This window comes from Myotis nattereri, assembly GCF_964212035.1.
Source record: "Myotis nattereri genome assembly, chromosome: 5".
NCBI lineage: Eukaryota > Metazoa > Chordata > Mammalia > Chiroptera > Vespertilionidae > Myotis > Myotis nattereri.
Window position 1 is genome coordinate 81999378 of NC_138080.1, and position 12629 is coordinate 82012006.

A 12629-nucleotide genomic window follows, 5' to 3' on the forward strand; every position below is an offset into this window, starting at 1 on the left:
ATGTTCTTGTAGGTGAAACAAATATATATAATAATCGTTCCTATTTGTAAATGGATAGTTTAAATTATGTATACTTATGTGGTGACAATCTGCAGAAATTCATATTGCCAAGATAATTTTATATATATTGATGGGGAGGACAGCTCATATGGAAACATATCTGAACATTTTTAAAATTTGTTATTTTTAAAAGTAATATACTAAACTCATTCACACTTGTGGACACCTTAGCAAGTGATTGGGGTCCTATCAAAATTCTAGAGAGAAAATATTCTCTAACATTTGAAATGCTTATAGTTCCCTTTAAGACTTATATGTTTTCTTGACTTTCAGTCTGGGTGATAGAAGTTTGTTTATTGACATTACTGAAGCCTTGTTGTCTTTTTCCATATTATTAATGATTGTGTGTTTTTCTGAGTTTTTTTCCTTCTTAAGTAGTAATGTTTTTCAAATTAGTGAATAATAGTACTGAAAGTTCTATAAAATATCTGATAATTACATTTATTGAGTACTTACTATATGCCAAACACTGTGTTAAATGTTTTTATAAATTATCTCACAGACAATTCACAGCATCCCTCTCAGATAGGTCCTATTTCCCTCTCTATGAGGCAAACTTCATCTCTAATGAAATGTAAGAAATATATAGACATAAAGGTAACATTTCAATTAACAAAGTTTCCAAACACCAGATTTTGAGATCTAAAATAAAAGTTTCAATGTTCAGTTGAAAAATAGTTTGATTTTCAGACACTGATTCATTGTGGCAAATTTTCAAAGCAAATATTGAATTTTAAAAAATGCTCTCTGCTATTAATGGGATAAATATTCTAACTTGTTCTCCCCTTTTTTGCATTGTTCTCAGGATATTTTATCTAATTGCCTTTTATAAATTAAGAAAGTCTTTACTTTTTTAAAGGAAACTATTTTTTCTCTATTAACAATGTAAAAGGCTACCATTTGTTACATTTGCACTCAATAACAGACACTATACTAAGTATTTTACCTGCATTATTCTGAGTATTTCCAACAGCCTTACAAGGCAGGTATTGTTATTATTCTCCCCATTTTACACCTAAGAAAAATTGAAACTCCAATAGGTTCATCTGACTCCAAAGCTTAGGATTTAGTTACTACATTATATTACTAATACAGAATTTTATATTTTCTGTATTTTTTTGTATATTATAAATGACTACTCTTTTAGTAGAATTCAGCAATATGGATATTGTTTTTCAGCTGTGAGTAGCAGAGTGCCCACTGGTTCAAACAGTTCCTCTCAGACCACAGAATGTCTTACACCTGAACCCTGTTCACAGTCTCCAAGCAATGTGGCTTCCCAGTCATTGCCCCCTGTCTATCCCTCAGTTGACATTGATGCACATGTGAGTATATTGCTTTATTTAAACTTATTTTGCACATTTTTATTTTCTTTGTTTGGAAAGGAAAATTATCATTTTATATTCATTGTGAAAATATTTGCTCATCAATTGATAACCCTGTTGTAAAAAAACAAAATCTAATTTATTTTTTCCCCTTCTAGACTGAGAGCAATCATGACACAGCATTAACATTAGCTTGTGCAGGTGGCCATGAAGAACTCGTATCTGTACTCATTGCACGAGATGCTAAAATCGAACACAGAGACAAAAAAGGTAAGGAATGTCAGTCAAAAAAAATAAAGTCTGGCCCTGGCCAGTGTGGCTCAGTTGGTTAGAGCATCATCCTATGTACGGTCATGGGTTGGATTCCCAGTTGGGATGTATGTGGGAGGCAACTGATCAATGTGTCTCTCTCACATCAATATTCCTATCTCCCTTCCTCCCTCTCTAAGGTCAATTATAAATAAAATAAATAAATATATAATAAATAAATAAATAAATAGTCTGAGTGTAGTTACATCAAGTTTTTTCACTGTCATTATGTAGTTTCTAGACTGTCTCAGTGAAAAGATGGATAAGCATATTTCAATTTGAAATTCCAGATTTGTTCATCTACAGAGCCTAATTATTCTCCAGAAATTTGACTATAAATTATCAGTGAAGTACAGGTTTCCTTTCTCCTTAATCCAAAAGTTGAGCATGCAGCGGTTTCAAAGTTCACTATGAGTATAAACTGTAATAGTTATCTTTGACTTAGTATTTCCTTTTTATAGATGTTTATGGATTTTTGTCACAAACAAATTAGAGGTTAGAGCAGTTTTATGTTAAATACTTATAAGTATCTGCCCTAAAGACTTTCTCTACTAAAATAATCAAGAAATAAAAGCAGTGGCTTAATAAGTAAAAACCACAAATTTGTTTGAGAGTTTTATTTTCTGATTTAGGCTTCACACCACTGATCCTGGCGGCAACAGCAGGGCATGTTGGAGTTGTTGAAATCCTTTTGGATAAAGGTGGAGATATAGAAGCACAGTCTGAACGAACTAAGGATACTCCACTTTCATTGGCATGTTCTGGTGGACGTCAGGAGGTGTGTTAATGTTAATTTTCATTTTGTAAATATGTTTCCTTATATTTTAAATATGCCTATGATGAGTGAACCACAATCCTAAAACATATGAAATGCAAATGGTTACTCAACAATTGACGAATAGAAAGAGTAACTTTTGATTTCAGTACAATTGGGATTTCAAACCTCTGAATTCCTTGATGTGAAATTGAATCCATTTCCCTAATGCTGATATTTGAATATACAAAGTCTAATTAATGATAAATTGAGCCCTTGGTGTAAACTGGAATTCTCTGTTCACATTTTACTTTGTAGGTGGTAGATTTGTTGCTGGCTCGAGGTGCAAATAAAGAACATAGGAATGTGTCTGATTATACACCACTGAGTCTAGCTGCATCTGGAGGATATGTCAATATCATTAAGATTCTGCTTAATGCTGGGGCAGAAATTAATTCAAGGTATCTATCACCTATCTCGTTTTTTACTCATGATTAATAAGTTACTACTTAGAATAAGTGTCTTCCCCTAAATATTTGGATAGACACCATTTTTAATTAAGATAGTATTAAAGTTACAAGAGCCAACAGTTCTTCCTGTAATGTGCTTATAAATAATCACAGATTATTTCAACTAAGGTGACTATTTTTAAAGAGGTCTCCTTCAGAAAGTACGTGGTTATGTATAGTTGAAAATTTATAACTCTAAATAAGGATTATGTTGTAAATTGTAAGATTTTCCTACTTCTAATTATTAGTCTAAACAAATAAAATCATTCATTGGTTTCTTTTTACTGAAACATTTTCATCCTTTACGTTCTCTATGCTTTTTTAAAAAAACAACAGGTAACATATTTTAATTTTCTAATTTCCCCCCTGAGGACTGGGAGTAAACTAGGTATTTCTCCCCTGATGTTGGCTGCAATGAATGGACATGTTCCTGCAGTGAAATTGTTGCTTGATATGGGTTCAGACATTAACGCCCAAATAGAGACCAATCGGAACACAGCTCTCACCTTGGCCTGTTTTCAAGGTCGAGCAGAAGTAGTGAGTTTGCTTCTGGACCGAAAAGCCAATGTTGAGCATAGAGCAAAGGTAAGCACTTTATAATTTGTCAACTACATCAGATATATTTCTAGTAGAAGAAGAATAGCATTTCAACTCAAATTGATGTACTGTTTTAAATTGTCATAACTTAAAACTGATGCCCTAATGCAAGATTGGAGAATTGTGCTATACAGTGGTAACACATTATCACTATTCATGACTTTTATTAAGGACAGTGAAGAAAATAGAATCAGTATTTTTTTCAATCTCAGGTTTGAGCGGTTCTCTTAATCTTCTAATTTGCAGCTTTTGAATGTAGTAATATTATTTTATAGTAAGATATTTTTGAGTAGTAAGATTATTTTATAGAGCCCATTAATGTAGATTTTTAAAGAGGCATGTGCCTTAATAAGGCATGTGCTTACCAATGGTAAAAACGCCAATCCAAAAAATTACTGCACAGCCCTAGCCAGTGTGACTCAGTTGGTTGGAGCATCATCCTGTACACCAAAAGGTGGCGGGTTCAATTCCCTGTTGGGGCACATACCCAGGTTGTGAGTTCAATCCCAGATCAGGGTGTGTGTGGGAGGCAACTAATCATAATCAGTGTTTCTCTCTCACATGGATGTTTCTCTCTCGCTCCCTTCCTCTCTCTGAAATCAATTTTTTTAAATTACTGCATAGATTATAAATTTAAGATAGCCAAATTCTGACAATTTTATGACTATTTAGCATTCAGAAAGTAAGAGTATGTCAGTGTTTCGAATTCTTTTTTGGCTTAGAACTATTAAGTACTTAGAACTCTAGAAAAATGTAACTTGTGTAAAATTCTTAATAATCAGACAATTGCTAAGCTGGTAGTCATTTCAAGTTGGAAGGGTTTGAATGAAAATCTCATTTTTTCTCCCTGAATTTCATTAAAACTTTTCATTGCACAAAGAGAGATGAGCCTTTCCTGCTATCCAGTTTATCTTTTATATTACAGATACTCAGTGTGACCCACTTGATTATTAGAAGTCCTAGATGAATCATCTTACTTTAGAAATATTACCAGTAGGAAATATCTTTTGGCAAAAATGTCATGAACAAAAGACATGAATAAAATATATGATATTTCAATCTATTTTACCTAAATTTGAATAGGATTGAAAGAATTTACCCTGAGGTATTTAGCAAACTGCGTTCTCAGATAAAGTATTATCTAAAAAAAGTTTTCCCATTAAACATTGTGCTTTACTTACTTTTTATTCATTTTTAATATCTTTATTTGTTGTGCAGAGAAGTTAAGGTCTCATGCATAAATTTATAACAGTATAGAAGTTATAAAATTGTTTTGTTTGTTTTAATTTAGCATGTGGTTGTATAAGTTAATTCATTCTAGCTTGTCTAATTGCATCTAACAATTTTTACTTGCTGTTTAGTGAAATTTAAGATTGTGAATATTGCTTAGCTGTTTTGTGAGATAAAATAACAAATAGAAAACACAAATCAATTGTTTTAGCCTTTTGAAAAGTTATATTAATTTACTTGAATAATTTTTGGTTTAAACAGACTGGTCTTACCCCCTTGATGGAAGCTGCTTCTGGAGGGTATGCTGAGGTTGGGAGAGTTCTCCTTGATAAAGGAGCCGACGTCAATGCCCCCCCTGTGCCTTCCTCAAGAGATACTGCTTTAACAATAGCAGCGGACAAAGGTCACTATAAATTTTGTGAGCTCCTCATTAGTAGGTGGGTAAATTTTTTATTTATATATAGAACTTTCTGCTTTCACTTTCCAGAGCCATTAAAGCTAATAAAATTGTTCTACTTTACTGACATTTTAAAGAACAGATTGTTTACATAATATTTTGTAACAGATAAAAGACAAATAGAGAAAAATAGAAAAAGTTTGCCTCTTCTCATAGGAAACAAACTACATTAACATCTTTTGATTTTATAGAGGAGCCCATATTGATGTTCATAATAAGAAGGGAAACACACCACTTTGGTTGGCATCCAATGGTGGACATTTTGATGTGGTGCAGTTGCTGGTGCAAGCAGGTGCTGATGTGGATGCTGCAGATAACCGGAAAATCACACCTCTTATGTCAGCATTTCGGAAGGTAATTTGATATGGGTGAGGGGGGATAAAATTTAATAATTTTTTTTTTTAAAATATATTTTATTGATTTTTCACAGAGAGGAAGGGAGAGAGATAGAGAGTTGGAAACATCGATGAGAGAGAAACATCGATCAGCTGCCTCCTGCACATCCCCCACCGGGGATGTGCCCGCAACCCAGGTACATGCCCTTGACCGGAATCGAACCTGGGACCTTTCAGTCCGCAGGCCGACGCTCTATCCACTGAGCCAAACCGGTTTCGGCGAAATTTAATAATTTTAAATCAATTCTAAGTTAAAACCATATAAGAAAGATAAATTGACCTTGGATAAATGACTATAAATCTATATACAAATAACTGCTATATTTTCACTTTTTGTAGCCAGATCTAATAGCTATATGGTAGCTCACTACAAGCAACTTTATTAGATTAACTCGTGTCTAGACTAGTTTTGTTATGTCATTGTACATAAAGCATTAGATTTAAGGGCAGTTATTATATGCAGATGGATGTCTTCTCTACCTCAGGAGGAAAAAAAATGAGTGGACTCTTTAATAAAAACTTATTATAATATATATATATATATATATATATATATATATATATATATATATATATAAAGGCTCACTTATCTGTTATATTTTTAAAAGCCCTCCCATTACATTTATGATAAACTATAAATGACTTAACATGGCTTACAAAGCCCTGTAGGATATGGCTCATGCCAGCCTCCCCAGACCAGTCATTTATACTACCCTTCCCCTTGGCTCACTACACTTCAGCAATAAATTTTTAACTGCCTCAGGTCTTTTTCTCACTGGTTTTCTTTTCCCAAAATGTCTTTCCCTTGCATCACCTGACTCACTTCTACTTACCCTTTAGCTCCCATTTTAAATGTTAAGAGTTCTTCTGTAACACCCAATCTGAAAAGGTCCCTCTTCTCTTTTATAGTACACTATTATTTTCCTCATCCAAATGTGTAGTTTATATGTTCAAATACATTTACTTTTTTTAAAAATGTATTTTATTGATTTTTTACAGAGAGGAAGGGAGAGAGACAGGTAGAAACATCGATGAGAGAGAAACATTGATCAGCTGCCTCTCGCACACTCCCTACTGGGTGCCTGCAACCAAGGTACATGCCCTTGACTGGAATCGAACCCAGGACCCTTGAGTCCGCAGGACGACGCTCTATCCACTGAGTCAAACCAGTCAAGGCTACATGTTTACTTTTTTAATGTCTATCTCCTCAACTAGGCTGGAAGATCCATGAACAATAAGATTCATTACTTTTTCACCACTGTTCATACCCAGTTGTTTAGCACAGTGCCTAACTCATAATAGCTGGTAACTAAATAGCTATTGAATGAGAGTAGTATAAGTTATATGTCTTACAAAAATATCTTAAGATATTTTCTAGACTTAATTCTTTTTACAAAATTTTCTTTCCTTTTAATTGAGGTATAATTTATATCCAGTGTAATGCACAAGTCTGAGGTTCATAGTTTAATGCGTTTTGATAAATGCATATGCCCATGTAACTCAAACCCCATAAAGATATAAAATATTTCCATCATTCTAGAAAGTTTTATCGTGCCTGTGTTCAATTAATTCCCTGCTTTGAAGGCAACCACTTTTCTGTTTTGTGTCACTACCAGACCAATTTTTGAGGATGTCTTAGAACCTTAATAGGAGGGGAAACTATGCAAGTTTGGTTATTTTATAATAGAATTGATTACAAATTATTCATTCTCTGATAATGACAATTAGGAAGTGTTCTTTCTAGAGTCAAGGTATAGGACTCAGATAAATGTAGGCAATCTACCTTGTTTAGTAAGGTGAGAGCCAAAATAATGCTTTGGAATCTAGAACATCCTCTTTGTTTTTAGGACTAATTTACAAAAACTTTTCTACTTTCCATGGAAAATAGGCATATTAAACTCAGGAGAAATGTCTTTTGGTCCACCATATATTCCCGAGCATGTTGTACTTATCTTTCTGTTTATAAACTCAACACTGATTTTATTTTTATAATTTCAATTTGTAATTTAATAAACTATCTTAAAGTATTAATATACCTTTTACTCTTAAGTTTTTAAGCATATGGATAAATTTTAAGAGATTTTTTGGTGTGCTTTCTGTTGTACTCTTTACAGGGTCATGTAAAAGTTGTTCAATATTTGGTGAAAGAAGTCAATCAGTTCCCTTCTGATATAGAATGCATGAGATACATAGCAACAATTACAGATAAGGTAGGTTTAATATGCTATTAGAGCACATTTTTGTTTTTTGTGGAATTATGTGCTAAAATGTGCAGTTACAGACCTTTTCTTTTGTCCTCTATGAGACTAACCACCTCGTCTTTCTATACTTTAGTTTCTCCATTTATAAATAGAGAATGGGTATAATACTTCTTTTTTTTTTTTTAATATATTTTATTGATTTTTTACAGAGAGGAAGGGAGAGGGATAGAGAGTTAGAAACATCGATGAAAGAGAAACATCGATTCAGCTGCCTCCTGCACACCCCTCACTGGGGATGTGCCCGCAACCCAGGTACATGCCCTTGACCGGAATCGAACCCAGGACCCCTCAGTCCGCAGGCCGACTCTCTATCCGCTGAGCCAAACCAGTTAGGGCTGGGTATAATACTTCTGATAAATGATTCCCTTACTTTTCTGAACCATAATTACAGTGACTGCAGCCAAAATTTATTACTAGACCATTAGCCCAATTTAGAAAGTTTTCTGAGAACATATAAAGTTTTTAGGGAGTAGTTCCTTATTTTAATTGAAGATTGATTCATGACTAGACTCAAAGGATAATTTAATTTATTTATTTGAATTAAGCCCTGGATTTTGGTATGCTAATCAGCTCGTCTTATTTGGCCTAGTATGTTACGTGTTCCTTCATTGAAATAATTCCATTTTTCACTATAGGAACTGTTGAAAAAGTGTCATCAGTGTGTTGAGACAATTGTGAAGGCTAAAGACCAACAGGCTGCGGAAGCAAACAAGAATGCAAGTATTCTTTTAAAGGAACTTGATCTGGAAAAGGTGAGTGGGAAAAATAATTTTCCTTATAAAAATATTGAAAATCTAAGGTAAATTTGCCACCTATAGACCAATATTTTGAACAAAATATTTTTCAAAGGAAATGATTAGTAGATTAATTTTTAATTTGAACCTGTCATTCATAAAAAATATTTTGAACCATATAAGTGAGGTCTAGTTTTCAATCAGATCACAATTTACCAAATGATACTTACTGCCTAAGTGGTTTTAATATTAGTCTAAGAAAAATTTAGTAAAACATTGGAAGTCATTTGTTTATTATAAGATCTGGGCTATAAGTGGTTTATTATATCCTCAAAGACTAAGTGTCAGGTAGCCTAGAATGTGTGGTAAAATGGAAAAAGTTAAATAAACAAGATCACTTTTCTGAGGCTCAGTCTGTTTACCAGGGAAATGAGGATTTGTTATTAAATCCAGAATTTATATTAAAAGAAAAAACTCCATGATCAAATAGTCATTCTAGGAATGCAAGAGATAGCTTAACCTGAAAATATTTTGTTGATTAAACGAAGAAAAAAGATACAATCATTTTGGAAAATGCCAGTTCTTAGTTTAAAAATTACAAAATAAAACTTGTAAGCTAAAAACAGAAGGAAAGATTGCTTACCAATCAATGAGAAAAAGAGAACTTGCTCAGAATAAGGAATGATTCAGAGAAAAATAAATATAGATGGTCAATAGATGGAGAATGCCTAACTTTATAAATAAAGAAATGCACTATAAAAGAGTGATTTAAGGTTTTTTTTTACCAGACTGTCAAAATTTAAAGGTCTGGTAATAGCTGTTGAGGCAAAGGTATGGAGAAATTAGCACTCTAGTATGATTTCTTTATGTATGGTATAAATTAGTATAACTATTAACAGAGGTATTTGACAAATTAATTAATTAAAAAAGTGAATACCCTTATTCTAGCCATTCCACTTATAGAAATTTTATCTAAGATAGACAAATGCTCAAAGATGTGAATGTATATAAGGTCATTCATTGTTCTATTGCTTATAATAGGGGAAAAACTGTAAACGTTAAAGTCTTAATAATTAGGGAATTAAATTTTAGTACTTTCATGATAAACTTCACTGAGCCAAACCAGCTAGGGCTAGTACTTTCATGATAAACTTGATTACAGTTAAAATAAGAAGGAAAAAAGCTGTCTTCATTTTTAAATAAAAAGAAGTTTGAAGTTAGATGACAGCTAAGGTCCCATCCTAATTTTTATTTTTTTGTAACTACCCAGGGACATACATGGTCAGCAATTCCCTAAATAGCCCACTGGATTTATGGCAACTGAGTGAGGAAATGATTTTTAATTGAAAATACAGTCTTTTCTTTCAGTCCTCAGCCCCTTTCTTATTAACATAGGAGATCGGCAAATTTTTCTATAAAATGCCACATAGTAAATATTTTAGGCTTTGCAGGCCATATGCAAAAATCTGAAACTGCAAAAAATGAAACTATGGATAAGGGGAGACTACTGTATACTTGATATAGCCCTTTGCCAGATGTATGATTTGAAATTTTTTTTTCCTTTTTAAGGGTTGTCTTTTTATTTTCTTGATGGTTCCTTTGAAGCACAAAAACTTTTATTTCTCATGAAGTCCGGTTTATTTATTTTTTCTTTTGCACTTGATCTTAGCCAAAAGGCCGAGAAGCGATATATTTTTTCTTTTGTTGCTTTTGTAAATGTGTTTTGAAACTGATATTCATGGGAAACTCCTCATATCATAAACAGAAATATCATTTCATTCTTGATTTTAAATTATTGCTTTGTTGATAATATGATACATCTTTATTTCAGTCAAGAGAGGAGAGCAGAAAGCAGGCTCTTGCAGCTAAAAGAGAGAAAAGAAAAGAAAAGAGAAAAAAGAAAAAAGAGGAGCAGAAAAGGAAGCAGGAAGAAGATGAAGAAAACAAACCTAAGGAGAATTCAGAACTACCAGAGGATGAAGATGAAGAGGAAAATGATGAAGATGGTGAGAAATGACCCATCAAATTAGTGATAAAATTCTCCTGTTTAGCAACTTCATTTTGAATACCTTTGATGTAATTAATTCTAGTTAAATATTCAATTACTTTAATCTGAAATTGACAATTGACTCATAGTAAATATTTCTAAACATTTTACATTGTAAAGTGATATAGAGAAATAGGAGGGGGGGAGACAAACATATTAATTGAGGAAGTTCAATTGTAATTTAAATCTCCCTGTAAAACATTGTGTATGTCCTGAAAACAATACAGTGAAAGAGGTATGCCAGGTTCCTCTCTGCTCTCTCCTTCCCCCTCACCCCCTGTTGGAAAATTGGAGAGGTCTGTTTCCTCAATAAATTTTTAGCTAAGGTTCAGGCACAAAGCTCTACAGCACTAGGGTTTTATTATTCGCAAAGAGTTGTTTATTATACAGTGCTTGTAGTAAGCAAATAATCTTGCTATATTTGAATTCTAATTCTAAAATCCTATTTGAAATTTTTTCTAAATTTAAACTATATTGTGATTTTTGGTTAGTTCATGAGACTAACATTTCAGATCTTAAAAGTGTTAACTGTATGAATGTTTTATACCAGTTTAGACATCAAAATAAGATATAGTATATTTGTTCTAACAACAGTAAAGATTTCTTTTTTGTTTGTTTTGTTAATCCTCACCTGAGGAAATTTTTGCATTGATTTTTAGAGAGAGTGGAAGGGAGAGGGAGAGACAGAGAGAGACACATCAATTGGTTGCCTCCTGCACACACCCTGACCCAGGCCGGGGATCGAGCCTGCAACTGATGTATGTGTCCTTGACTGGAATCAGACCAAAGACCCTTAAGTCCTTGGGCTAACACTCTAACCACTGAGCAAGGGCAAGATTTCTTTATTTACTAGTAAATATAGGTATAAGGAAAATATGAGTAAAGGACTAACTTACTATGAAATGTTACAGGTATATATGTAATAATTTATTTTGAGATCTGTGGCTCTCAATGTGATCTTTATTCTTTTTGATAATTTCAGTGGAGCAAGAAGTTCCCATAGAACCTCCTAGTGCAACCACCACCACCACAATTGGAATCTCTGCAACATCTGCAACATTCACAAACGCGTTTGGGAAAAAAAGGGCTAATGTGGTGACAACCCCCAGCACCAATAGGAAAAATAAGAAGAACAAAACAAAAGAAACCCCTCCCACTGCACCTTTAATATTACCAGAACAACATATATCCTTAACACAGCAAAAGGCAGACAAAAATAAAATAAATGGAGAACCCAGAGGTGGTGGTGCAGGAGGGAACAGTGATTCAGATAACTTGGACAGCACAGATTGCAACAGTGAGAGTAGCAGTGGTGGTAAAAGCCAAGAATTAAACTTCAGTATGGATGTGAATTCCTCTGGTGATAGGAGATACCCCTCACTGCTACTCCATTCCCAAGAAGAAAAAATAAGTACTGCCACTTCTAAAACTCAAACACGGTAAATTTTTCTAATATGTTAACTCGACATCCACCTGTTGTTGTTTTTCCATGCTTGGCACAATAAGTTGAGGTTTATTCTTCAAGCACAAGTTGTGTTAACAGTTTAAATCCATCTCATTATCTGTCTTCAGTATTCAAAAGTGAAATTTATCAATGTCCTAATGTGCTGATTATAAAATGAGATTATTAAAAATTTTTATGATTTCATTTTGAAGTTGAAAATATTAGCAATATCTTGATTTTCACTATGTCACTTTTATTGATTACTAGAGGCCCAGTGCATGAAATTTGTGTGTGTGGGGGGGGGAGCGGGCTCAGTCTGGCCTGCACCCTCTCTCACAGTCTGGGACTTCTTAGGGGATGTCCGCCTGCTGGCTTAGGCCCAATCCCCTTATGGCAGTCAGACATCCCTCTCACAGTCCTGGGCTCTCGCAGTCCAAGACCCCTTGCTCCTTACCACCCACCTGCAGCGGAGGCAGGAGAGGCTCCCACCACCGCCACTGTGCTTGC

General features: G+C 33.7%; 1 protein-coding gene across 5 annotated transcripts in view; it reads left to right on the plus strand.

Annotated features, from left to right (window-relative positions):
- The window catches only part of LOC308518964 (ankyrin repeat and KH domain-containing protein 1), a gene marked incomplete at its 3' end in the record, with an annotated part of 123349 nt that overhangs the window by 95051 nt on the left and 15669 nt on the right, over positions 1-12629 (plus strand). For all 5 annotated transcript variants that reach the window (XM_081090794.1, XM_081090790.1, XM_081090791.1 and 2 more), the window contains 11 exons: positions 1240-1385; positions 1544-1655; positions 2327-2472; positions 2767-2909; positions 3329-3542; positions 5046-5221; positions 5433-5595; positions 7751-7846; positions 8533-8649; positions 10463-10637; positions 11661-12117. In XM_081090794.1, the coding sequence (XP_080946920.1) occupies positions 1240-1385; positions 1544-1655; positions 2327-2472; positions 2767-2909; positions 3329-3542; positions 5046-5221; positions 5433-5595; positions 7751-7846; positions 8533-8649; positions 10463-10637; positions 11661-12117 (1945 nt within the window). The remainder of the gene's footprint in view (positions 1-1239; positions 1386-1543; positions 1656-2326; positions 2473-2766; positions 2910-3328; positions 3543-5045; positions 5222-5432; positions 5596-7750; positions 7847-8532; positions 8650-10462; positions 10638-11660; positions 12118-12629) is intronic.